Source organism: Rhinichthys klamathensis, unplaced genomic scaffold, assembly GCF_029890125.1.
Source record: "Rhinichthys klamathensis goyatoka isolate OS25496 unplaced genomic scaffold, OSU_Roscu_1.1 h1tg000221l_1, whole genome shotgun sequence".
Lineage (NCBI taxonomy): Eukaryota > Metazoa > Chordata > Actinopteri > Cypriniformes > Leuciscidae > Rhinichthys > Rhinichthys klamathensis.
The window spans coordinates 1558165-1585866 of NW_026606745.1; the positions used below are offsets into that span (position 1 = coordinate 1558165).

Consider the following 27702-nt stretch of genomic DNA (forward strand, 5'->3'; position numbering starts at 1 on the left):
TAGTCCGCAAGTGAAGCGTTTGAGTTAGCTGGCTAGCTGGGTCGCCTGCAAGTACAAGGTTAGCTGCTTAAAACGAGCCACCTGGACCCGAGAACCATCAAGAGAGGTAAGAAGCCCAATTGCACATCATTACTAAATTAAGAGTGATGTTAGAGTGATATTTAACAAGTGTCAGATCATTTAAAGAAGTGGACAATATATATTTTTTTAAACCAGAGGACTATGCTCTCTAAAAAATCTAAACCTCTGAGGTCGATTCGAGTTTATCTGCTTATAAACACGAAAGGACCTCATAATTTTAGATTAGAGGCACGATCGTGCTTTGATTATAATCTTGTCATTCAGCTTTTTACATGATCTGCTCACTTGATGCATTCAGCAACGCCTTCTTTATTTTGGTATGGGACACTGCTGTGAAATGAGCACCGGTTGTTCGCTGTTACTTTGGAAAATAATTCCAAATAACTGGTGTTGGGTTAGTCTCCTTCAGGTTTTCTTATGCTTTTGCTGGCTTTAACAAGTCAACCGTCTTGTTTATTGGCCTTGTCTTTCAGGCTCTTGGGAATGCAATATATTCCACACCTGTTTTTGTTCCACAGCTGCGGTCATGCGTTCCACAGACTGACAATTGAGACTTTTCAGCCACACTGATTCAAACTCTCCTGACCTTCTTGTTTTCTGTCTGATAGTGCTTATATTTTGAGGCAGGACACTTTTTTATCTCTCAAGGGCATGCGTTTAATCAGAAAGTGCATTGTAAGATCAAACCCATCACTTTTGCTGAGATGCAGAAAATGCACTTTGTGAATGAGAATAAAAAGAGTTAAATCTTGAGCAACATGAGTGACTTGTCATTACTGTCTGTAGCCTCTTGATTTAGATAGTTGAGTATTGGACTACCAAAACGTATAGAAGGAAAGTTAACTTCATAAAATTGGTCGTGTTTGCTTTGTCAAAAATAGTGTCTAAATCTAAAGGGACACCATCTATATAATGGTTGTAATTTGAGTCAGGTATTCCAAATAATGAGATGAGTCAATTGTATGTCACAGGGCCCTTCCTTATAAAACAAACAGACTCTAGCTGTTGTCTCTCAGTATGCTCTAAATTTGAGACTTGAAAAGTTTGAAATATACTAGTGAAATTTCTTTGGGGCAAAAAAAAAAGAAAAGTTGCAGCCATTATTGAAGATGCAAAGGGTTAGTCAGACGTGGCACATCGCTTAAGATTTTGAAACAATATACTATCTTGTATAATTGAATTGCTTGATTATTAAAGGTAAAAAAGTGTCAAACATTGTAGCTAAAATTGTCTAAATTTGGCCAGTCCAATGAGAACTATACCATTATCACATTTTAAAGTTAGTTCACCCAATAAATGAAATTTCTGTCATTAAATACTCAGTGTTAATAGTGCAGCACTTCCTGTTTCCACGTCAGAATGCCGGCTCACTATTGGCTGACGCTGGTCACTTGAGCACCAGGACACATGCGTGTGATGCTGACGCAGGAGCTAGCCAATAGTTAGCCGGCGTTTTGACTTAGAACCAGGAAGCGCTGCAAAGTTTACAATGCGTCAACACCAGCGTAGGTGAACCACGTGGAAGAGAAGAGATTGTTGAATAAAGTCGTTATTTTTGGGGGCTTTTGCGCACAAAAAGTATTCTCGTCGCTTCATAACATTACGGTTGAGCTATTGGAGTCACATGGACTATATTTATGATGTCTTTACTACTACATGTCTGATGTCTTTATGAGCCTTGGAAGTTGCAATGACTTTGCAGTCTATGGTGGGTCACTCAGAATGAAACCTCTCTGATTTCATCAAAAATATCTTTATTTGTTTTCCGAAGATGAAAGAAGGTCTTACGGGTTTGGAACGACATGAGGGGGAGTAATTAATGACAGAAATGTCATTTTGGGCAAACTAACCCTTTAAAGGTGCAGTGTGTGATTTTTAGCGGCATCTAGCGGTTCGGTTGCGAGTTGCACTAAGGGCTCAGCCCACCGCTCACCCCTCCCTTTCGAAGAAGGTACGGTGGCTAAAACGGGACAAACATATCGTCGCCTGAGACAGCAGAGAATAGCCAGAGTAAGCCAAGAGTGTGTAACATTGTCACTGTTTCTGTACCACAGTCCATTATAAACCACATCATGGACAAAGTTTACAAAGCCATAGTCAGGTGAGGATCAAGGGTCTTAATATATAATATAATAATAGTAATCAGCTGATTGTCTCACAAACGTAACCAGCACATTTCTCCTCACATAGCAAACCCATAATACAGCGAGCGAGAAGAACCACATGAAACTATGCAACTATATATTTTTTTCTAACAGGGTAGTAAAAGTTTAGCTGTCTAATATGAGCTGTTACTGTGGCTGAGCTGGTTAAAGCGTTAAGCCTTGTTTATACTGGACGCGTCCGCATGAGCCCAAAGGTGCGCGCGGCAAAAATGACATGATTGTAACAGCGCGCGCGCCTCCGCATCCCCTAGACACCATTTACTACACACAATAGGCTTTTTTCAACCCGCGATCGACGGGTTGGTGATTCCTGTAACATACTGTTTTACGGTCAATGACAAGAGTACTAATCAGCCGTCTCACGAACGTAACCAGCACATTTCTCGCCACATAGCAAACCCATAATACAGCGAGCGAGAAGAACCACATGAAACTATGCAACTATATATTTTTTTCTAACAGGGTAGTAAAAGTTTAGCTGTCTAATATGAGCTGTTACTGTGGCTGAGCTGGTTAAAGCGTTAAGCCTTGTTTATACTGGACGTGTCCGCATGAGCCCAAAGGTGCGCGCGGCAAAAATGACATGATTGTAACAGCGCGCGCGCCTCCGCATCCCCTAGACACCATTTACTACACACACTAGGCTTTTTTCAACCCGCGATCGACGGGTTGGTGATTCCTGTAACATACTGTTTTACGGTCAATGACAAGAGTACTAATCAGCTGTCTCATGAACGTAACCAGCACATTTATCCCCACATAGCAAAGCCATAACACAGCGAGGGAGAAGAACTAAGTTACATGAAACAATCCAACTACATATTTTACACCACTGACAAGGGAAAAGTCACTACTCACGGTGTTTATGGCTAACTTCTAGCTTTCTGCTGCTTCTCTTTCAATGTAGTGACGAAACACGCTCTGTAACACTCTTTGTTCGCTGTCGGCTAAGGTAGAAACATGACGTCACAATATGGCGACCTTCATAGAAGGGGGTGCGCGCGGTTATGTAGATATAAATGCCTCATTCTAAGGTAATAAAAACATTACGGTTTATTAAGTAAGTTCTTTATACACCACTGAAAACATAGTTATTGATGTCATATTGCATTTCTGTTAATAGATACTCAAAATTATTACACATTGCACCTTTAAACAGCCTTTCCACTATTTCTGACATTTGTATACGATTGTCACATTTTGCCCTCAGTTGCATGGAACCTACAAATCGCTCATGAAGCAGCCGTTTATTCTCCGTGGTAAAATTAGTGATTGTATGAGTCATCACTAATACGTTTGAAAGCAAAATATAATTGGTTTTCAGGGCTAATTGATGAAAATAAATTAAACATCAGTAAATTATTTTTTTGGGGTAATTCTCACTCAATATTGGTGTTCTTCGCTGATCTCGTGGTTTTGATTAAATTCTATCATTCGTTCTGGCGGTCACATAACGGTCTAGCTGCAAAAGTTACTCTACAATGGAAATGAATTGACTTTCAGTCTGTTGGTTTTCAGAGATACACTTATGCAACAAACTGTTAAGTTGTTGCTGTTGTTTTTTTTCTATATCCTTTTTTTTGTTTTACATCATGTCTATCAGTACCATCGGTTTGTTTAGCGAATCAACCACATAGTAAACACTGCTTTTAATTGGAGAACATCCAGAAAGACATTGGCCACATCCTCTTCATGATGCAAGGGAGTGTATTATTTTGGGGCTGATTTGCTTTCTTGGGAGTGGGACAGCTTTACACTTGTCTCAGCAAAACAACAAATTCTGTATTTTGCCTGGGTGTTTTACAGGAGATTGTAAGAGCATCAAGGTGTCCGTTTGTGAGCCGAAGCTTAACCGAATGTGGGTCATGCTGTACAACAATGATCCTACACTCTTAAGTAAATGTATAACCAAGCAAGCAGTTTCAGTCGAAGACATTTTATGTTTTAGAACAGCCAAGTCAAAGTCCTGACTCTTTGCTCGTCATGACATGAGAAGTTCAATAGTTCAGTTTATGAACTCTAAAGAAGGTGAGCTAAATGTTATCACAGTCCTTCTCTTACCAATGTATGCTAAGTCCTTGTGTATGAAACCTTGAACATCTAATAAACAACTTGGTATCTTGAGTGTTGATTTATAATGCTGTTAGATGAATGGGGAATAAATCCTGGACCGTTGTTAAATGTGCAGTGCTTTGTTTTTCTCTGCTTTAAATCCCAGGCTCGTACTGGCAGGCCGTTTAGGGCTATATTACAGCCACCATAATGTAAACAAATCTGCAGAATGGAAAAGCAGTCGGCTGTTCTCCAAACTCCACTTTTACGTAAGGGTCTCGTGGTCTTAAGTTCATCTCTGTTTTGGTAAGGCATCCATGGTCTACATGCAGTTCATCATATGAATAACAGATCACTGAAACCATGTTAGTTTAAGGTTGTATAGCGTTTAGTTGCTTCTTGCTGAAGAGTTTGTCATTGTAATTTTAGATTGGTGACCTTATGTTACACTTTGGGTTGACAGTAGTAGGGGTAACTGTTAAACGTAATTTACTTGTCTATAGGGCTCAACGCTAAGGATTTTTTTTCTGGTGGTTAATTTGTTTTTAGGTCAACATTAAAAACAGATGGCAGCAGGAATATCAGCCTGCTGTCACTTTAAGACCGAATGCACGGATCCAATATACTGTTACACGTGCATTTATTTTCTCATCTGTTTACGTTCAAGTAAGACATAACCGTCAGTGTTTACGTGACAGCCTTCGGATAGTCCTTATTGTCAAGCCCTTTTTTATGACTTGTTCTTGTTTTTCAATACACAAGCAACTTAAGGGATGGCAGAAAGACTTCCCTACATGGAATGGCTTTGCTTCCAAAGTCCTTTTAGTTTATGACTAGTAGTGTTATGACAGCCTCACATTTATCAGCGTGATAACTGACAGTTACACACTCTGTTAGTTGTGAAATTTATAAGCAAAGAGTATTTATTTAGCATGAGAGCTTGCTTAAATTTGTCATTGCTTTTCATTTTGGAGGCTTTTCCCTATTGCTTTGTGGATTACACAATTAGTTATATTTTTTTTGAATGCCAAGGGCATTTGTCTTTTATTACAAGGTCTGTAAAAAAGCAGATGTACACCCAGCAGCTATGCTCATCATAGCAAATGGCTATGCAAAACATCAAAACTTTTCCCTTTGTTTTGTCAAAATGAAAGGCGTTTTCACTAATAATGAAACAAGTTCAAGGAAGCCAAATATGGAGATTCAACACAAGTAGGCTAAGAAACATGAGAGATCAGGACAAGGCAGAACAGTTGTGTTGTTGGTGCGAACTTTCAACCTACCAGAAAAGTAGACTTAAACAAATATCTTATGTGTTCTTTACTCTAACTTTCAGATGAGTCTTGCTCCTTCCTTGTCAGGAGATAATGCTTTTAATTTGTAGATGTTTGTTGGTCATTGTTGGGTGACTCTTGATGATGTGAGTTGTCATAATGAGAGCACTTTGATTTGCACAGTAATCGTAACTGTGAGGACTCTGTTAGCCAACACCCGATACAGGAATCCAGAAGAAAGCGAAAGGCCCTAGTCCATTAACTTTGAACCCATGAAGGTTCAGAAATACAGTAATTTTCTGTACAATATATTGAAATTGAATAGTCTATAAAAAAGTTGAAAAGCCTTTGCTGTGTAATGCATTTGCCTATTGTATGGGTATAAAAATTATAGTATAGTGTGTGTGTTGTATATATGTGTGTATGTGTGTATCATACCTGTCAAGTTTTGGATTTGAAAATAATGGAAATGTTCCGGCGCCCACCGCGAGCAGTCCCACCACCCCAACCAAGCTCCAGTAGGCTTATCCCTTACATTTTAAGACAGGTGTTATAGCCTAAATGAAAACACACACACACACACACACACACACACACACACACACACACACACACACACATATATACACTACCGTTCAAAAGTTTGGGGTCAGTGAGAATTTTATTTTTATTTTTTGGAGGAAAGAAATCAATACTTTTATTTATCAAGGACAGTAAAGACATTTATAATGTTACAAAAGATTATATTTCAAACAAATGCTGTTCTTTTGAACTTCCTATTCATCAAAGAATCCCCCAAAAAACTGTACAACTGACAGACCAACAACTGTTTCAACATTGATAATAATAATAAATGTTTTTTGAGCATCAAATCTTCATATTACACTGATTTGTGAAGGATCATTTGACACTGAAGACACTGACACTGGTGATGCTGAAAATTCAGCTTTGATCACAGGAATAAATTACACTTTACTATATATTCACACAGAAAACAGCTGATTTACACTGGAATAATATTTAATACTATAACTGATTTTTGTTGTATTTTTAATCAAATAAGCGCAGCCATGGTTAGCAGAAGAGAATTCTTTTAAAAGTATTTAAAATCGTACCGACCCCAAACTTTTGAACGGTTTAGTGTGTATATATATATATACACTCACCGGCCACTTTATTAGGTACACCTGTCCAACTGCTCGTTAACACTTAATTTCTAAGCAGCCAATCACATGGTGGCAACTCAGTGCATTTAGGCATGTAGACATGGTCAAGACAATCTCCTGCAGTTCAAACCGAGCATCAGTATGGGGAAGAAAGTTGATTTGAGTGACTTTGAACGTGGCATGATTGTTGGTGCCAGAAGGGCTGGTCTGAGTATTTCAGAAACTGCTAATCTACTGGGATTTTCACGCACAACCATCTCTAGGGTTTACAGAGAATGGTCCGAAAAAGAAAAAACATCCAGTGAGCGGCAGTTCTGTGGGCGGAAATGCCTTGTTGATGCCAGAGGTCAGAGGAGAATGGCCAGACTGGTTCGAGCTGATAGAAGGGCAACAGTGACTGAAATAACCACTCGTTACAACCGAGGTATGCAGCAAAGCATTTGTGAAGCCACAACACGCACAACCTTGAGGAGGATGGGCTACAACAGCAGAAGACTCCACCGGGTACCACTCATCTCCACTACAAATAGGAAAAAGAGGCTACAATTTGCAAGAGCTCACCAAAATTGAACAGTTGAAGACTGGAAAAATGTTGCCTGGTCTGATGAGTCTCGATTTCTGTTGAGACATTCAGATGTTAGAGTCAGAATTTGGCGTAAACAGAATGAGAACATGGAACCATCATGCCTTGTTACCACTGTGCAGGCTGGTGGTGGTGGTGTAATGGTGTGGGGGATGTTTTCCTGGCACACTTTAGGCCCCTTAGTGCCAATTGGGCATCGTTTAAATGCCACGGCCTACCTGAGCATTGTTTCTGACCATGTCCATCCCTTTATGGCCACCATGTACCCATCCTCTGATGGCTACTTCCACCATGTCACAAAGCTCTAATCATTTCAAATTGGTTTCTTGAACATGACAATGAGTTCACTGTACTAAAATGGCCTCCACAGTCACCAGATCTCAACCCAATAGAGCATCTTTGGGATGTGGTGGAACGGGAGATTCGCATCATGGATGTGCAGCCGACAAATCTGCGGCAACTGTGTGATGCCATCATGTCAATATGGACCAAACTCCCTGAGGAATGCTTCCAGCACCTTGTTGAATCTATGCCACGAAGAATTGAGGCAGTTCTGAAGGCAAAAGGGGGTCCAACCCGTTACTAGCATGGGGTACCTAATAAAGTGGCCGGTGAGTGTGTATATATATATATATATATATAGGGTATATATTAAGAGCATTTTTTTAAAGGTTTATTTGCATATTTTCTGTTCATTTAACATTGCTTGTCTTTACATTTACATTTTATTTTCATTCCACACATTATTTTCATTTCATATTGCTTTTCTTTTGCAGTTTTTCTTTTCATTTCACATAACTTTTCTATTACTCTTTTAGTGAGTTATTGAACAAATTTGTTGCAGACTTTGTATTAACTGTTTTGGAAGGAGTGTATTTGTGGGCTGGGCCAGAGTGGTTAATTTTACATGAGAGTAGAGCAAACAGTTCTGTTGTCTAGCGTCATCCTATTCTCTGTAACAATCTTTCGTACCATGCTAAACACCCTTTCTCGTGCTGACATACATCATTCCTTCCCCGTGTGAGATGCTAAAGTCGCAGTTACAAAACTTACAAAACACGTGACTGTCCCCCACCCTGCTCCTCTTCAGAAAAGTAAATTCGCTATCCCATTGATCGCGGTATTTAGTACATGAGGGTTTTGGTTTTTTGGCAGGAGTGCTTTGCTCTGTCATAGCGTCCGACTCTGTTTTTGTTTGTTTTTTTGTTTTCCCCGCGTTGTCACTCATCATCTGACCTCACACACTAACCTCACACACTAACCTCGCGACAACTGCCACCTACAGTAGCCTACCTGTAGTTATCGCGAGGCTAGTGACAGAGGTTAGATTGGGAATGTTTTTTTTTGTTTTTTACTCCGCCCGGGGTTTTTCAATAACGCAGGTTAAAATACGGGAGATTTACGGGAAAATCCTAATACGGGAGGACAGCGGGAAAGAAGGGTAAAATACAGGACTTTCCCAGCCAAAACGGGATACTTGACAGGTATGATGTGTATATGTATGTATGTATGTATGTATATATATATATATATATATATATATATATATATATATATATGCGCTAGGGCTGGGCGATATGGAGCAAAAAATATATCTCGATATACGATATATATCTCGATTTCTTTACAGGAAAAATAACCCAACAAAAACTATTGCAAAAACAAATATGCCAAAAACCAGTCTTTTTTTTTTATTGGAGTGCAAAGAGGTAGACAGTTCATGTAGTCCAAAGTGCTTCTGCGACATAAAAAAAAAAAAAAAAAAAAATCCCTGTATACAAAAATAATAATTCAACGACGGCAATGGCCAGGGTTGCCACCTGTCCCGTTTTACCGGGATTGTCATTCTTTTTAATAACCTGTCCTGGGAAATTTATCCACTCTCCCGGGACACAGAATGTCCCGGTTTTCGAAAGGCTGTGTGAATATGTATGTTCAAACCGTGTAGCGTGCGCACGGCAGAGAGGGAGAGAGCACCGTGTAGCACACGCACGCCAGAGAGGGACAGAGAGCGAGAGACCTTGCGTGTGTTTGCTAGTGTGCGTGTGTGCCTCAAGAAGTGCATGTAAGACAGCATTTAAGACGATTTTTTTAGACTAGTTCTGTAGCCTCCGGGCTAGTTGCGGGCGCCGCCGCCATGTTGAATGAGACAACACGCGAGGCGAGGGGAGGGGGAACAAAAGCAAGGAGGCGGGGGCGAGCACAGCACAGAGAAGGCAAAGTGGCGAAATCAGAATTAAATATAAACAATATATCGATATACACGATATGTCAAAATCCATATCGTGTTTAAAAAATATCTCGATATATTTTAAATATCGAGATATCGCCCACCCCTATATAGCGCTACTGTTTGTTCAGGTTAACACTTTTGCAATTGAACAGTACAGAAACACTTGGTTTTTATGAATAAATTGTGTTATGACATTGTTAAGAAATGGTAATGTGTGTTTTAATATCTATGAAATATTAAATTATGAGTGTTTCATACTAATAGCCAATTTGTTTTCTCTGGTCTTCAGTTAGGTTTCTTTTTAATAAGCTGGACCTGAAATTCACATGACCCAAATGTAGGACATGGGGCAGAACAGAAGGTCATATCCATAGACCCCCTGTAGATTTTCTCTGGAGAACAAAGTATCTGTGCCTGCTGTGAAATTAATCAGCTGTCTGTTATTCTCATCCAGCTCCTACCATAGCAGCGTGTCAGGATGTTAACATTTTAGCTGAAAAGACAGGTGGGGTTAGGAACCAAGAACTGGTTCTTAGTCTGAATGAATGATTTTCATGAATCTACATTATGGTCTTTTTAGGGGCTTAAAAAATAAACTTGAATTCTTGAGTTATCTGTTTGAATGAGCGTTTCTCAACGGTTCTTGACTTAAAGGGCATATTGCAGGTTAGAGGACCCAACAAGTAAATGTATAGAAAAACAATGTAGTAATTAGATTTTCTTTAAAATATACTTATAAATACGTTACATTGGCTTCTGGAGTCGTTTTTGTGAGAGAATTTTACTTCCGGATCTGAAAATGGGCGTGACGGGCGTGACGTAACGGGCGGGAGAGCGGTCGATTCAAACCATTCAAACAACAGGAAAACAATGGATCGCAATGACATTTCGGACTTACTCGTATGACAGACCACGGACGACAGCCTTACAATTATGAGCCTGCTATGCTGCCGAGAGAGCAGGGACAGGCCAGGATTAAATGTTAGACAGAACAACGGTCAGAGGAGACACCCATTATTGCAAAAGTATTATTATAAAAAAAACTTGTGTGGAGTGAGTGTGCGCAGCCGCAGTTTATTGCATCACTTAATCGCGCATATTTTTGATTAGCCTAGCTGTCAGATACTGAGTAAACATTAGAAGAACAGGCCTATTCAATCTTCCCTGGATGTTTTTTTTTAAGAAGAAATTAAATAATAGCAATCAGGAGAATGGAAGCAGCAATAAAAAATGAGGACTGTAGTGCTGTCGGCAAAACATTATACCACTGCAATAAAAACTGCACTGCAACAAAAAGGTAAGGCATATGTGTTTTTATATTTAATGCTGTTCACTGTAAGTTTTAATTAATAGTGTAGTTAACAGTGCATCGTTCATTCTGTTTGGTAAAATGTGAGGTGTATATCGATTATTACCATCGTAACAGTTAATAGCAAAGCTATTATTGGTCATCTAGGAGTATTGGATTTTACCAATAACAGATTAAACTATATAGCCTAAGCTTTGATCAGGCGCGTATATGTCATGCTCATTAATATCCGTCCAGACTAACGTTACGTGATATAACTTAGCGGTTTCTCATCGAGAGACAGATAGATATTTTTATTCCTGATATACACGTTTTTGTTCCTCAGATCTGGTGTACGCTACACACGATCGCGTTTTTGGAAGCCGATGCGGAAGAGAAATCCTGTCTCGCAGCTGCACAAACTGCACACAGGCACGATAGACAGCACCGTCCCTTTTCTTGTTAGGAAACCTGACTCGATGTCCTGACAGGCCGGAGTTTTTGCAACCTCCACAAACACAATAATTTACCATGATGACGATGATAAATTAAAATATAAAAACTACCGAAAACACTGATTCACGACCGCTCTTACAGACTTTTTTTTAAATTCGATGCCACAAGAACAAGAGGTTTTACATATTCACAATATCACATTAACATTAGCTGCCAGGAAATAAAAAATACAAAAAAAAGTTTTACATAAAATCCTGTGCTTTCAAAGCATTACATGTTTTCATTGCTTTTTTGTTTTTAGTTTGTTTGTTCCAAAAGATGTACATATAATGTGAAGTCATTTATAAAACGTGAAAAAAAGCCCAATTCTTTTTATGTACATGGTATTTTCCTAATAAAACAAATAACTGTATAATATGTTGTTCTTTACATTCCAAATTGTCATTCTGAGTATAAAAAAGCAAATTTACCCGCTCTACTGAATACAAACCTATCTGCGCTGCTCAGGCTCCCTCCCTCTGGTGACGTAAAATGACGCGATGCAGAAAAAAAAACGGTTTTTACGAGCAGTCAAAGAAACACTCACTTTATCTACTAAATGTGTGCCCTTATGTCGTTTTAAAACATTTTAAATCCTGCATTACCTTTTCATATGGTATTTTCATACAAGGTTAGATATTAATTTAGATTTTTTTTTAACCTGCAATATGCTCTTTAAGGCAGGTTCACACCAAGGACGATAAAGATAAAGTTTTAAAAATAGTATTTGCAGAGTCCACACTACACCTAACTATAATGATAACAGCACAGAGAAACTATATTGCCAGCTGATGAACAATAAAAACTTTGACAGCCAATCATCCTGCTTTAAAGAGCTCAAGCATTTAAAGGGGTGGACGACTGCTGCTCATGCAGATAATGAACAGAACAGTCGTACGTTGGTGTGGACGCTAATGTAGTTGTCTCTTATTGTTATAGTTATCTTTTATAGTTATCGTTCTTGGTGTGAACAGTCATTTATTCATGCCTTTTGTTTCATTTTTGTTTCGGGTTTTGTCACCCATCATTTTTTCCAACGTGCCACTCCTCCCCTTTTTTTTATTGAAGATATGGCCTAGATTGCTAAACGTGTACAGTGTGAAGTCCCCACCTCCTCCTGCCACTCCTCTACTTCCTGCTTTGCATGGGAGGAGTACTAAAGCCTGATTACTTCCTGTCCCATCCAGCCCACGGTAATCCCAGTGCTCAGCAGTCCTGTGGGTGTGTTTTGAGCCTTTACGTAAGGCTGAGAAGCATCAGGGACACCAGCCCCTCCATTCAATTTAAGTACAATTTAACCTGTGATGGCTCGCCGCCATTTACTAACTTTGAATTTGATAGGCTGATACAGGTTCAGGTCAAGGGCTCGAGTACACATCTGTCCTGATCATGACCGAGTGAGGATTTTAATTTGGAACAGACTTTGCGTCTGGAGTGCGTCCCCTAAAAATGCTCCTCGGTAGGCATCTCCCTTGCATTTGTCCCTTAGATTAGTGTTGTCACAATACCAAAATTATGACTTCAATACGGTTATCTGATTAGAATATCTCGATACTAATACTACAACAAAAACCTAAAACAAGAAAAAGTAATAAAAAAAATAGAAGATAGAACACTGAATATTCTTTGTTTAATTATTTCAGATCAAGCTAAATTGAAGTTATTACTGACCTCAACTGCCTCATCAAACTCCAATGATGAAAAAGTTTGCTTGTCACAAAATAAATCACACTTGTTTGACATTGAATGAGCGTCATCATATAATGTAGGTTAATTATATTATCAATCACAAACCCAATTCTGTCATTTAGGGTTAAACAATTAGATCATATTTCATGAGTATTTTATTTCACAAACATGTATCAAGATAGTTATTTTTGTTACTTAATTTCTCTGATATAAAAATTTGAACAAAGATGCAAATTACAAACAGTTGGACAAATACAGTAGAAGAAAGATAAATAAATTAGCAATTTTTTCAGGTACAGACTATTTAAGAGTAGCATTCAAATTAGGGAAAACTATAGAAATTGGATAAATAAAATAAAACGCTGCATATTCTTCACTGTATAAATTAAATATTGATCCTTAAGGCTACAAAGTTATTCACTCAAGAGCAGTGAATGATTCTCACGTTTTTTGTTTGATTTAATATTATTGGCTTTAGACAATTCGGTATATTATATTATCATGGTATTGAATTAAGTTACCAAAAAGTGTTGTCCTCCTAACAGATTTAATAACTTTTCATATAACAAAAAGAATATTCAAATACGGTAAAACAATACACAAAAATGTATTAAGTAAACACATTTTCAAACAGATTAAAGTGCAAAAGAACTAGGTTATAGAGAACAAATGGTAGCACTTTATGAGGTCCCATTAGTTAATGTTAGTTAATCCAATAACCAACATTAACTAACAATGAGCCATATCTAGATTTGTTACAGTAGTTATTATTCTTTGTTAATGTTAGTTAATACAAATACAACTGTTCAGTATAGGTTCAGGTCCAATGTTAACAGATAAAACCTTTGATTTTAATAATGTATTAGTAAATGTTGACATTATCATTAAGTGAGGAATAATTGACGATGGGCCGATGAACTATCAGAAAAATGATGCACACCCCAAAGTCAATTATTCTGCTTATACTGCGGTTACCACACCTCCGAGTTTTTTGTGAAAATTTACTGGTGTGAGTTCGGTTATATAATACTGTTGTCACTCCAATAAATAACTGAACTGTGTGTGAACGTAACTGTATTAAGGACTCAAATACAGGATTGACAACTGTATTCTGCGGCTGTGTGAATGAACGTGGCCATAAAGTAGTGCAGCCTGGTTTGTTTAAGATGTTACAGGGTAAATACTACATTTCTGCTGTCAGAGAGTAAATGTGCATTTTCATTCAGCGCATCTCCGTTCGTTCTGCCATATGCGTTTACATCAGTGTGAGCATGCTTCTTTGATGCAGCATACAGGCAGTTGTACATTTTAACTGGTTGATGGAAAAGTATTCTTAAAATACATCCAAAACATCCATTTCGTAATAAGGAATTATTTAAGGTATTTTGAAGTACCTACGATAACTATATTGTGCATGTTTATTATCGCGATGTATTACCGCACATCGGCATGTCTAGATGCTAGCAGGCATGTTAGGCTTCTGTCATTAAAGGGATAGTTCACTTTGAAATTAATTTTTGGTATGTTTTAGCTTACCTCAAGGGCATCCAAGATGTAGGTGTCTTTGTGTCCACAGTATTTTCAATTTTGATATTTTTAGGTCAAACCGTTCTTGTCTGTCAGTCATATAATGCAGGTCTATGGTCACCACTTCAAAGAGCATGCACAGAGAAGTCCAAATTAAACATGATTTAATGACTCGTAAATGTAAGTACACATTGATGGCCTAAGACACGAAACGAGCGGTATTTATATCGTTTTTACCTCTTGTAACCACAGCCACGTCCAAGTGATCTGATGGCGCGGGCGCCGGAAAGTGCCGGAAGTAATCTCTCGCGCGTGTACGTCACTCATTGTTTACACAGATTTTGGAAGTGTTACCTTTCACTGTGAAGATCTAAACATATTTAGATATACAGGAAACTGCAATGGAAGACGATTTCGATATATCAACAGACAACGTTGAATTTTTTTCGCAACCGCGCGAGAGATCACTTCCGGCGCTTTCCGGCGCTTGCGCAGACCGAAGCGCCCGCGCCCTTAGGCCACTTGGACGTGGCTGTGTTTACAAGAGGTAAAAACGATATAAATACTGTTCGTTTTCTCACACAAACCGCTCGTTTCGTGTCTTAGGCCATCAATGTTTACTTACATTTACGAGTCATTAAATCATGTTTAATTTGGACTTCTCTGTGCATGCTCTTTGAGGTGGTGACCATAGACCTGCATTATATGACCGACAGACAAGAACGGTTTGACCTAAAAATATAAAAATTGAAACTACTGCGGAAACAAAGACACCTACATCTTGGATGCCCTTGAGGTAAGCTAAAACATACCAAAAATGTATTTCAAAGTGAACTATCCCTTTAAGACCTGAGGTCGTAGAGTCTTTTCACTTGGTTGCATTAAAATATGGGTCTTAATGTCTTTTTTTTTTCACGTCTAATTTTTGCAACTGGTTGTTGGGATTTTTTTGTCCAGTTAAAATCTCATTTTGTGCAAGATTTTCATTCATTCATTCTACACATTATAACTGATTTTTTCTCTGTTTGTTTCCTTTTTGTCTCTACAGGGCTATGTCTTCAGCAGCCACCACAGCCCCGTCGGTGGACAAGGTGGACGGCTTCACCAGGAAGTCTGTCAGAAAAGCCAGGCAGAAGCGAGCACAGAGCTCGTCCCAGTTCAGATCTCAGGACAAGCCCATAGAGCTGGTGCAGCTGCCTCTGCTGAAAGGTAAGTTCTGTTTGTAGTCATATGGAGATAATGGTTGGTGATGTCACAGGGCTTTGAGCTATTTTAATTGTTCTGATAGAGCTGATAAAGATGGTTGTACTAAAATAAAAATGAAAGCAACACGGAATGCAGTCAAACTTGTCACTGCGTAACTCGCGTGAAAGAAAGGTATTAATTGTCAAGACGGGATTGTTCTGTCAAGTCTGTGTCATGTTGTCCCCAGATTTAATGTCCGTATTTTTCTATTTTTTATTATAATGTTTTTGAAACCAAGTTTAAAGTCATTGCTCCCCAAGTGTAGTTCATCACATTAATCGTGAACATTTTAGACTAAAGCTCGTCAACCACAAAAAATCCAAATACATTAACTTAATTTGTGAACAGTATATCTATAGTTTTATCATTGTAAAGCCTAAAAAGTCTACTTTGTGCAGTGTTTGATTAGTGTGTGTGTGTGCGCGCTATCTTTCTGTTTGTCTAAAGTGTTCAAATACTGTCAATAAACCTATGTACCTACATGAACATTGCCACTGTAATGGTTGGTTGTGGCACATATATTACTGTCTTGAATGGCTTTTCAAACTCAAGCCCCTATCACTTGGAATATTTAGGGGTCAAATGCCAGATGGATCTCCAAGCTAATATGTGAAGTATTTTAGGCCTCCCATCAACAGTCCCGAAACACGAGACAGATTACAGTTGGAAAGTCAATGATGTTGGTATAAACCATTTGTGGAATTCTAGTACTACTGTTTTGCATTAAATCTCTCTTTCTCTCTGTCTAGATGTTTCTGCGCAGGAGCAACCAGAACTGTTCCTCAAGAAGCTGCAGCAGTGCTGTACTCTGTTTGACTTCATGGACACACTTTCTGACCTCAAAATGAAAGAGTATAAGCGGTCCACCCTTAATGAGCTGGTGGACTACGTCACTCTCAGCCGGGGCTACTTGACTGAGCAGACCTACCCCGAGGTTGTCAAAATGGTGAGATTAAAAGATCAGAAGCATGCTGTGTGATTGGAAAATGTATCTTCTGTGATCGTCTAATTTATATGCCTATATCATAGGGGTGTAACGGTACATGTATACTTCCCGAACCGTATGGTACAGACGTCACCGTTCGGTGCATGCAGTCACACGCAATCCACACTCCAGTCCAGAAGGGGGCACGCACGCTAGGGCTGGGTACCGAGTTCGGTACTTTTTAGGTACCGACCGAATTGCCTCGATACTACCGAGTATCGAAACATGTCTTGTTTTTCGGTACCAAATTTCGGTACCTAATTGGTTAATCTCGTCAACGTCAGTGAAACAATCATGCAGCATGATTGGCTGTGGCGGAAAAACACAAGTTTATGCGGCTGCCCAGAGACGTGGCTCGTCGCACGTGAGGCTGTAGTGTGTGTGTGTGTGTGTGTGTGTGTGTGTGTGTAAGCGTCCCAACCCAGATAGATAGGTACACTTTGGATCATTTCCACATTTTCTATGTGCCAGACTCGATGCCAGAAGCACGTGATGCAATATTTTCGACAAGATAATTGCTGCCAAGACCGGTAACACGGTAAATCTGATAAGGCACTTAGAAGCGCACAGAATACACTTGAGAGTAATGGTGTGTTCACACCGAATGCGAATAGAGCGTCAAATACGCGTCTATCGTGTCTAGTTAGATGCTTGAATCTTCCGCTCGAGTTCAAATTTTTCGTCTTGTGCGGAAGACGTTCGCGGCAAACGCGACGCCCAATTCGCGTCATTCGTGACGCCCGGCGGGAATGATGCGTCTATTCGCGTCTTTGCATTGACTTTGTATGTAATCTACTCGTGCAAATAATTAAATTCGCGTTCGGTGTGAACACACCATTAGTAAACACTTGTTCATTAATAAACAATTAAAATATCTCCTTGCTATTGTTTCCTGACACATCCATAATCATTAGGCTACTTTTGCCAGTGCTTTGCGGCAAGCTTCATGTGTGCTAAGCGCGAGGCATATATCCCGCCCCCCAGTAGCCTATATTTAATTTAATTCACATTTATTTGTATAGCATTTTTCACAATACATATCGTTTCAAAGCAGCTTTACAGAAAATGAATGTCTAAATTACAATTTAGAGTGATCTTATCAGAGGTGACTGTAATGCATTTCAATTAATTTTCATTCAGTTTCATTGTTAAACAATGCATTAAGTTAAGGCAGAAACAATGAGCTCATTGAAGTAAAGAATACATGTTGTTAAATGATTAGGAAACATAGAAAACTTTAGCATTGGTGCTTTTTTACATACTCAAAATATGAGTGTAAAAAAGTCAACAAACGGAAAAAATAAAAATAAGGTAATGTTATATTGTTAAAACTGGTTACATAAAATTGGTATCGAAAAAAGTATCATTCAGGAACCGGTATCGAAGTCAAGGTATCGGTATCGAACATTTTGTTACGATACCCAGCCCTAGCGCACGCGGTAATGCAATGCTGTTTGCTACCAGTAAAAAGCGCAGAAGAAGAGTCGATCGCTCTGTTTACATTTCTCAACCAGTTTCAACTGCGGAAAGATATCAATAAAACTGCTTGAGAATAATCTCATGCAGCATTACATTTACCTCAGGCATTTAGTGTCGACAGCAGGTTAGTTCGCTAGAGAAATGATCTGTAGAGAGGAGCATTTCGGATATGCACTATTTTAGCCTATTCATTATGTACTTAGTAATGTCTTGATTTATTTAATGTATGTTTAAATAAATTTGTCATGAAAACAAGTTATGACAGCGACTGTGTAAATGGTTATTTCAAAAATGAATTGAAGTAGAAAACTAACTTTAGAATTAGAAGTTAATGCAAAACCTGCCTTATGTGCAATTAACATGTTTTTATTTTATTTTAGTGTTGATTATAGCAACTGAATTTAATAATTTTGGATCTGTTGTGAATTGTAACCTTTAATATTACAGTAATGTGTAAGTAAGGGCTACCCATATAGTTTACAGCATTAGCCAAGATAGATTTTGTTATCCTTAAGAAAGTTTTAATTATAATTTAAGTTATTTAAACACAGAGGCACATTTGTTAAAAAAACAAAACAAATACAATTTAATAAAAAAGAAGCAATTTTGTTTAGTCCCATGCAGTACCGAACCCGTACCGAACCACGACTTCAAAACTGAGGTACGTACCGTCACACCCCTACTATATCAATATTTCAGATATAACTCGTGGGTTTCCTCCTTTTTATTTGTCTCAGGTGTCCTACAATATATTTCGAACTCTTCCGCCTAGTGACAGTAACGAGTTTGACCCAGAGGAAGATGAGCCCACGCTGGAGGCCTCATGGCCACACTTACAGGTACAGACTCCCGGCTGCCATCATATGCAAAAGAAAATACTTAATTTAATTTACACTTTGTCTCTTTCTACATGCATTGGTTTTCTTTTTATATTTCAATGGTCAAACATGTAAAAAACTTTTTTTAAATCTAAAAACTCTGGCGTTATAAAGGTTTTGTGTAATTGAGATATTTAAAGGGTCTCATTTTCAAGGACAAGTTTTCTGATCTCTCTCTTCCTTTTCTGCTTAAGCTTGTTTATGAGTTCTTCATTCGCTTCTTGGAAAGTCAGGAATTTCAGCCCAGCGTTGCCAAAAAATACATCGACCAGAAATTTGTATTACAGGTGAGTGATTGCCGGTGAAATGTTATGACTTCTCATCCTAGTATAAATCAAATGAAGCCATTATTGCTAGCAAAACAGCACTGATATAGCTCTCTGGAATAGTTCAAGTTTCTCCTTGGTCAGTTGTGGCAATTTGCTGTCAAATAGTTTAGAATAATTGCCACTAAACTGTACATTTTACTGTTGTCACTGATAACCACTTCCCCAAAGTGCTGTTACAGAACTAGTACTCTTCTCACATAATTTAATCTCAGATCAATGGTTTGGTTTGATTGGTTTTTGTTTCTTATTTTTTGTTTTAGTAGCTGTGTAGTTATAAAGGTAATGCATAGACGGTCTTTTTTCAAAGAGCGATACACATTGCTTATGATGAAGATCATGTAGTCAATAAAAGTCTTCCTAATTTCTAGCTCTTGGAGCTGTTTGATAGCGAGGATCCACGGGAGAGGGACTGCCTGAAGACCGTTCTGCACAGAATCTATGGCAAGTTCCTCGGCCTCAGGGCCTTCATCCGAAAACAGATCAACAACATTTTTCTTTGGTAAGTAACTGTCATGCTTTGTAGTTGTGTGTATTCAAGATGAAATATAATGGTATGCTGACATAGCTCTTTTTCCTCCTGTCCTGCTCTGGCAGTTTTGTATATGAGACAGAGCGCTTCAATGGTGTAGCTGAACTGCTGGAGATTTTGGGAAGGTATGTCATATTTTAGAGCCTATTAATTGGTTGGAAGTTTAAACTAAGAAACTGAAAGTTTGGGAAGACATAAAGGGGCGACCCACAGAGGTCACATTCCTGTTTTATCTTACTCCACCCTGTCTTAAGGCCCCGATATACTCACAGCGAAGTTCTTTTTCGTTCTTCGCTTGGGGGTAAAAAGAAGTTTGAAATACGTGAGCAGTGATATATTATTAGCGAACATCCCGACACCGCCCATGCTGCCGAGACCGGGGTTTAGATGAATTTGTAAACGTGCTGTGCGCTTTCCTCTCAATAACAAAATGAACACACAGCAAGCATTTTTTTAAATGAAGCACAAGAATCTGATCATAGCAACATGGATATGTTGGATATTGGCACACTAGTAAAGTCATGTCAGGTTTATTTATATAGCACTTCATACAATAGATTGCTTAAGCAAGCATCTTTACAGGTTTAAACATGAAAACCAGTGCCAGTCTTATTTCATCAGAATTACAACTATAAAGTAGCTTTCCAATGTGTTTTCACTCGTGGACGTCTGATCTCGACGGACTGAACAATATAAATGAACCGGAGAAGATTCATGGTTCTCAAGGTTCAAATTGATTCATGTCAAGAAGGCAGAGCCTCAGCACACACCTACCTAGTACGTAATTGCCAATGGTAGTTCGAAAAGCTGTTTACCAGATGGCAAGCTGTTTCGAACTTCATTTTTCTGATTTTGTTCGAAATGACGTCACATCAGTTCATTCTTTTGATTTCGCTTGAAGTATATCGGGGCCTTTAGGTGTCATTTAGATGTCTCAGTCTCCTGCATATTATCAGTTTTTGTCATGGTTATCAATGTCAGATCAGCGGTGAAGCCTCATACGTCTCTGGTTTACAGCATCATCAATGGTTTTGCGCTTCCTCTCAAATCTGAGCACAAACAGTTCTTGGTGAAAGTTCTGCTGCCTCTGCACACAGTGAGGAGCTTGTCTCTCTTCCATGCCCAGGTACACGCACTCAACTGTTTGTTATATCTACACGTCTGTGCTTGCTTGCTTGCATGCATTTCAAGGACAGAAGAAACAGAATCCTTGTTGTCATGATTGTTTATGGCACGGTTTATGAATCTAAACATTTGAAATGTTTTTATATTAATCTAAAGTCACCTTTTTTTGTAGCTGGCCTATTGTATTGTACAGTTCCTAGAGAAAGATCCCACGTTAACAGAACCTGTAAGTGTTCCTTGTCACCATTATCTTCCTCATTCTTCATCAAGTCCCATCTTGTTTTGGCTTGTTCCTAAAGGATTTTCATTAGTTTGCCTTTTTGTGTGTGTGTGTGTGTGTGTGTGTTTTTTTCTCCCAGGTGATCAGAGGCTTGTTGAAATTTTGGCCAAAAACCTGCAGTCAAAAAGAGGTAATGTCTTTATTTTATGGAATCATACCTGCAAGTCATTAATCAAGTGTCCATTTTTTTGTGACTTGCTCTTAAAAATAAATAGTTAGTTGTTGAATCTTCTACCAAACCATAATTTAAAAAGTCATAGAAAGTGAAGATATGATTTCTTCCACGATTGTTTTCATGCATTATTCAAGAGAAATCCTTCACATGTAAAGGTACATCCTAAACATTTCTATAACATTGACTGCATTGTTTTTTTTTTTACAGGTTATGTTTCTTGGAGAGTTGGAGGAAATTCTAGATGTGATTGAGCCCACTCAGTTTGTTAAGATCCAGGAGCCTCTTTTCAAACAGATTGCTAGATGTGTGTCCAGCCCCCATTTTCAGGTGAACACACTCCACCCTAAATCCTCCTCACAAACCTTGTGATATCTTGTAATAGCTAGAAACTTTAACATGGAAGGTATTCAAAAGCAATTTCCCAGAGAAACCCTTATTCATTTGCTCACGTCACCATTCCACTGTAAAATTCGCATGTTTGTTCATTAATATCACAAAATGCTGGGCGTAGGCACATTTGAGTGCAAGTAAATGCTTCAGGTTCTGCAGTCTAAAATCCCTGTGTAAAAATTACGGATTTTTTTTTAAACATTTTAAAATGTATATCGTTTCAGGTGGCAGAGCGAGCCTTGTACTATTGGAACAATGAGTACATCATGAGTCTGATTGAGGAGAACTCTAGCGTCATCCTGCCTATCATGTTTGCCAGTCTCTACAGGATCTCCAAAGAACATTGGAACCCGTGAGTTTCATGTTTTATATATATATATACATACTAGTGTTGTCACGATACTAGAATTTCTAACTTCGATACAATACCTTGAAAAATATCGATATTCGATACCATTTTCAATACCACAGAGATAAAAACTGCCACAATATTAAGGGGGTATTATTGTTTTATTTAAAGCTAAATATAACAAGTCTAGAACATGACAATGAGGTATATTTTACATAAACAAAAATGTCCTGAGTTCTATCTGTTAATATTTTTCATTGGACTAGAGCGAACATGATCCGTTGTATTTTTATTACCTGCTGTTATCAAAGATTGAAATATACTTTAACAAATGCATTGCTTGTCGGTCATAAATGCTGTTTTTCACCTATAAAATAATTTTAAAAAATGAGTGATGTGAGGGATATTCAATCTTTTGGGTGCCCGCAGCCCGCTCGCAGTGTGAAGCGTGTGTCCGCGCTATTCTCCGTCATGCCCGCTCGCGGTGTGTAGCGCGTGTCCACGCTATTCTCCGACATGCCCTCTCGTGGTGTTTTTTACGCGTGTCCGCACTAGGTCGCGGTGTTCTTTATCAATCAACCAAAGCGGTCGCGGGGGCGCCGCACTCGCCATCTTTCCATTCACTTCACTTTTGCTATTTAACCAGAGCGAATGAGACTAGTGTGTCACGTGTGGCGTCAACGCGCCTTTGGAGAGAAGTAAAAGTGACCGCTCGGCTAGTATCGGTGTATCGATACTTCGGGAAATTAGTATTGGTACCGTTCAGATATTTCAGTATCGATATTTTTGACAACACTAATATATACACACACACTAAATGGACAAAAGTATTTGGACACAGATCTTAATTCTTGAAATCAGGCATTTCAATCAGACCTATTGCCACAGATGTATAAAATCCAGCACCTAGCCATGCAGTCTACATTTACAAACATTGGTGAAAAAAAGGGGTTGTTCTGAAGAGCTCCGTGTGGTCCTGTGATAGGATGCCAATCCTTTGCAATAAGTCGGTTTGTGAAATTTCATCGCTGCTAGATATTCCACAGTCATCTGTAAGTGATATTATTGGAAAGTAAGAGTGTTTAATAACAGCAGCAACTCTGCCACTAAGTAGAAGACCACGTAAAGTCACAGAGCAGGGTCACCGAGTGCTGAGGCGCATGGTACGCAAGAGTCGCCAATCCTCTGCTGATGCCATAGCTGAAGAGTTCCAACTTCCACTGGCATTAATTTCAGCAAATTTCAAAAACTGTGCGCCAGGAGTTTCATGGAATGGGTTTCCATGGCCGAGCAGCTTCATGCAAGCCTCACATCACCAAGTACAATGCCATGCGTGAGTGGTGTAAAGCATGCCTCCACTGGACTCTAGAGCAGTGGAGACGTGTTCTGTGAAGTGACAAATGATGTGTTATTAACAAATGATGTGTTATTAACAAAGGAGAAGCACGTTCAGATAATTAACACGGGTGGAGAGTACTCGGCAATCATGATTAAAACATGTATATATAGACTCAGCAGTCTCACCTCATTTCTCTGACAGTTCAGCAGCGCCCCTCCACCACCCCTTCTCCACTCTTCTAGTCCTAAACCACTTTACATACATACAGGGGGGAGTACTCTGGGTTCGGGCCGAATCCCGAGCTCGGAGCCCTCCCCCCGGACAGCACGCCAAATACGCATTATACCTTATTCCCTTTAATTGTATGTAAGTGTGAACTCGTGAAATTGGGCTTCTCTGTTTGGCAGTCTGATGGGCAAGGGGTTTGGCGGATACCAGGAGAATGTTACCTGCCTGACTGCATTGTGCTTACTGTAAAGTTTAGTAGATGAGGGATAATGATATGGGGTTGTTCATAGGATGGGGTTGGCCCCTTACTTCCAGTGAAGAGAAATCTTATTGCTTCAGCATACCAGGACATTTTGGACAACGCTCTGCTTCCAAATTTGTGGTAACAGTTTAGGGAAGACTCTTTTCTATTCTAGCATGACTTTTCCCTAGTGCACAGATCAAGGTCCATAAAGACATGGTTGGATGAGTTTGGTGTGGAAGAACTTGACTGGCCTGCACACAGAGCCCTAACCTCAACCCTATTGAACATATTTGGGATAAACTGGAATGAGATTGCGAGCCACCTTCTCATCCAACATCTGTGCAACATCCAAAGTCTGCTCACCAAGGCTGCATTTATTTGATTGTGAGACATTAGTACAATGTAAAATTATATTTGTATACAAATATATATACAAATCGAAAACAGTTTTTTATTCCTGTGATGTGACAGCTGAATTTTCAGCAGCCTTTACTCCAGGCTTCAGTGTCACATAATCCTTACAAATCATTCTAATATTCTGATTTGCTGCGCATGAAACATTTCTTATACTGTTGTGCCGCTTAATATTTTTTGTGGAAACATGACAATTTTTTGATACGGTGAAATTTCAAAAGAACCAGCATTTATCTGAAATAGTTAAGACTTTTCCATTATTACAAAAGATTTCCATTATTACAAAAGATTAATCGCTTTAATGTGGGCTTGCTAAATAATAATTGTTTTTTTAAATATCGTACTGACCCCAAACTTTTAAATGGTGTATATTATTGATAATAGCAGAGTAGATACTTTAGACAGTGTTTTAATGTTTATGTCTGTTTTTCTCTACCATCAGGGCAATATCAGCTTTGATCTACAATGTCCTCAAAGCATTCATGGAGATGAACAGCGCTTTGTTCGATGAACTCGCCGCCAATTACAAATCAGACAGGCAAAGGCAAGAAACAGACAGTGTACAGTATTGTTTTAAACTCCTGCACTTTGCAAAGCAGTTCAGATAACCTCTTTCTCACTTTCCTGTAGGGAAAGGAAGAAGGACAAGGAACGGGAGGATCTATGGAGGAAGCTGGAGGACCTGGAGCTCAGACGGGGCATCCAGAACAGCGACGGTGTCATTCCCACCTAACACGGACCTCGTCTCCAACCTTCTGTTTGGCCCCAACCAATCCCTTTCTACTCTTCCACAGGGACCCCTCTTTGCTTCTCATGCTGCGTACTTTACCGCACACTCCCTCATTCATTTCCTCTCTTTCAACAGCACTGTAAATAATCCTCTCCCTCTTTCCTGTATCATACTACTACACTGAAAGGAAGAAGAAAAGAAAAAAACAGAAAATTTGAAGAGAGACTTAATGTGCACTCCTCGTTGTAAAAAATATGGTAAAATGATAATCAGCTATGGTCAAAGGATATATTTAAAAAAAACCTTTCAGTTCAGAAGTTGTTCAGTGTCTCCATGTCGATATTGTTCTCCAAGGAAGTGCCCTGGGACTTTAGGGTCTGTGCTCACCCTGCGATTAAAGATGTCTTATAAGAGGATCCCGCTGCCACCACCATTTTTTATTTATTATTTTTTTTATGAAGAGAGACCTTTCCATCTAGACATGATTTGACTCCCCTGACTCGGGGGATGCAAACTAGAAACCCATGATGTGAATATAAGGAAAACCGAAGTGGGGAGGGGAAAAAACATTATACATCCTCTCTGTGGTGTGCGTTTTTTTTTTTTTTTTTTTTACAGGATGATCAGCCTGGTCCTTTACTGTACATTATGGACAGGTGCTTTTCGCTGACCAGGAATCTGAACGTCCAAGATGGGCCGCAGTCGGCTACGGTGGTTACCTGTGCTCAATAAAGAGGACAAACCTCTCCGAGGACCTTTATTTTTTTAACTTGTGAACCAGGAAATGATCCGGTCATAGCTTCATGCTGTCTACTGTGGAGACTCTTGGGAATTCCCATGTGGAAATTCAGTAGTTGCCAAGAGTACGTCAAGCTCAGTTTCTTGGACTTGTGGAATTTTGGTGGCACAGTGTTCAGAGCTCATCCAGTGTTTTTAAAACCGTTAAGTGACATATATATTTTTCGTAAAGAATATTCTGCAAATTTTTCTCATGTTCCACCCATATTTCCACTGCTCAGTTCTATTAGTTTTCGATTTCAGGGTGGTTGGATGTCGTCTACATGACCGAGCTGAGCGAGACAAGGTTTTTCTTTATGTTCATGGAGTGTTTGAAATGAAATCCTGCTTATGTTGGGGTTTTTAGGGCCTATGTAGGTAAACGCTGATCCGGTAGGTCATAATCTCTCTTCTGAAATACCAGCCGCCAGGCTAGAACTAAAAAGCACTTCGAGCTAGATCATTAGTTGTTCTCATGGGACTTCAGCCCCCTTTCTTCTCTTCTTTTATTTGAAGTCCCAACAATCGTGGTTGTGGATTTTACATGTGAGGAGGATGTATTTTATTATATTTTATTTTTTTTGGCTTAATCACGTGTGTCTCTCTCTCTCTCTTCCTTGTTTTAACTCTCCCAAGCTCATTGTGTGTTTTATGATGGCCCAAATTTGATATGTATAAAAAATTCAAAAGAAAGGGTTTGATGAATAGAATAAATCTAATTATTTTAAAAAAAGAAAGAGATATTAAATAAACCTGTTTTTTTGTGATAAAATGTTTGCTTGGTTTTTTTTTTCTTCGTGCAGGTTTTTTTCTAGGGAGGGGCGGGGGGTTAGTTTCTAAGGTATATAGATTGAAAAGCATCTGATCAACCCATTAGATTAGGCTTAGTGTGTTCATTATATTAATTCAATATTTTTAGTTTAGACAAATTCAGAGAAAATAGGAAGGGCAAAGTGTTAAATAAATCTGTTAAGAGCATAATTGTGCCATTTTAATCCAGTAGGTGGCAGGAGGCTCATTCCAACAGCTGAAGGAAAACGGCTCATTTGAATAGAGAACTTGAAATGTTAAGCAATGAGTGCGTGTTGTGTTTTAGTTAAGCTAATGATTGGCTATGTATTGAGATTCCAGATCGACGTGTTCAAATTTATTTGGTTAGATTATCACAACAAATAATATAGTGAATTAATGATGATTTAATTGTTAGTTTTAAAAATGTCATATTTTGTGTTCTGTCTTTCTTCCACGAGCTGCATTGAACTAGAGGTTCAAATGTACCGTGGATTTGTGCTTTGATCAACTTAAAACACGCTCCACTCCAGGGAATTCATGTCATGTAAATCCTGAGTTTGTGTTTTAGTGCAATCAGTTACCAGAGCAATCGTGTAGTGATTATTTTCACCCACAGAGGGGGCTGCAAGCTACATTAATTAGTTGGTCAGTCTCGCGCCGTTTCGGCCATGACGAACTTTACCTTGAGGAGAGAAGAGTCATCGTTATCGCTTTCAAGGTAGTGATATACTAACTATTCATGACAGATTAAAGTAATACTGTTTGTATACACTTTATAAAAAAAAGGGGCCTGAACAGGGTGTGGGGTTGTTTTAAACTTTTAAACGTTCTCGAAAGTTCTGGACATCAGCATCTGGTATT

The 27702-nt window shown here is 38.9% G+C and overlaps 1 protein-coding gene across 1 annotated transcript; it reads left to right on the top strand.

Annotated features, from left to right (window-relative positions):
* Positions 1–26821, top strand: ppp2r5ea (protein phosphatase 2, regulatory subunit B', epsilon isoform a). The gene is made up of 14 exons (XM_056264457.1): positions 1–106; positions 15602–15762; positions 16548–16744; positions 19000–19101; positions 19335–19427; positions 19838–19968; positions 20064–20123; positions 21016–21124; positions 21296–21349; positions 21483–21533; positions 21786–21905; positions 22193–22320; positions 24985–25086; positions 25173–26821. Exons 2-14 carry the CDS (start codon positions 15606–15608, stop codon positions 25273–25275), a joined length of 1407 nt encoding a protein of 468 aa, XP_056120432.1. The 5' UTR covers positions 1–106; positions 15602–15605; the 3' UTR covers positions 25276–26821.
* The last annotated feature ends 881 nt before the right edge of the window (positions 26822–27702 follow it).

What these genes read in the sequence shown, in the direction of transcription:
- ppp2r5ea (XM_056264457.1), top strand. Translation starts at nt 15,606, where the DNA reads ATGTCTTCAGCAGCCACCACAGCCCCGTCGGTGGACAAGGTGGACGGC. An exon ending in ACCAGAAATTTGTATTACAG is followed by an intron (nt 19,428 to 19,837) that starts GTGAGTGATTGC and finishes CCTAATTTCTAG; the next exon opens with CTCTTGGAGCTGTTTGATAG. An exon ending in CTGCTGGAGATTTTGGGAAG is followed by an intron (nt 20,124 to 21,015) that starts GTATGTCATATT and finishes TCTGGTTTACAG; the next exon opens with CATCATCAATGGTTTTGCGC.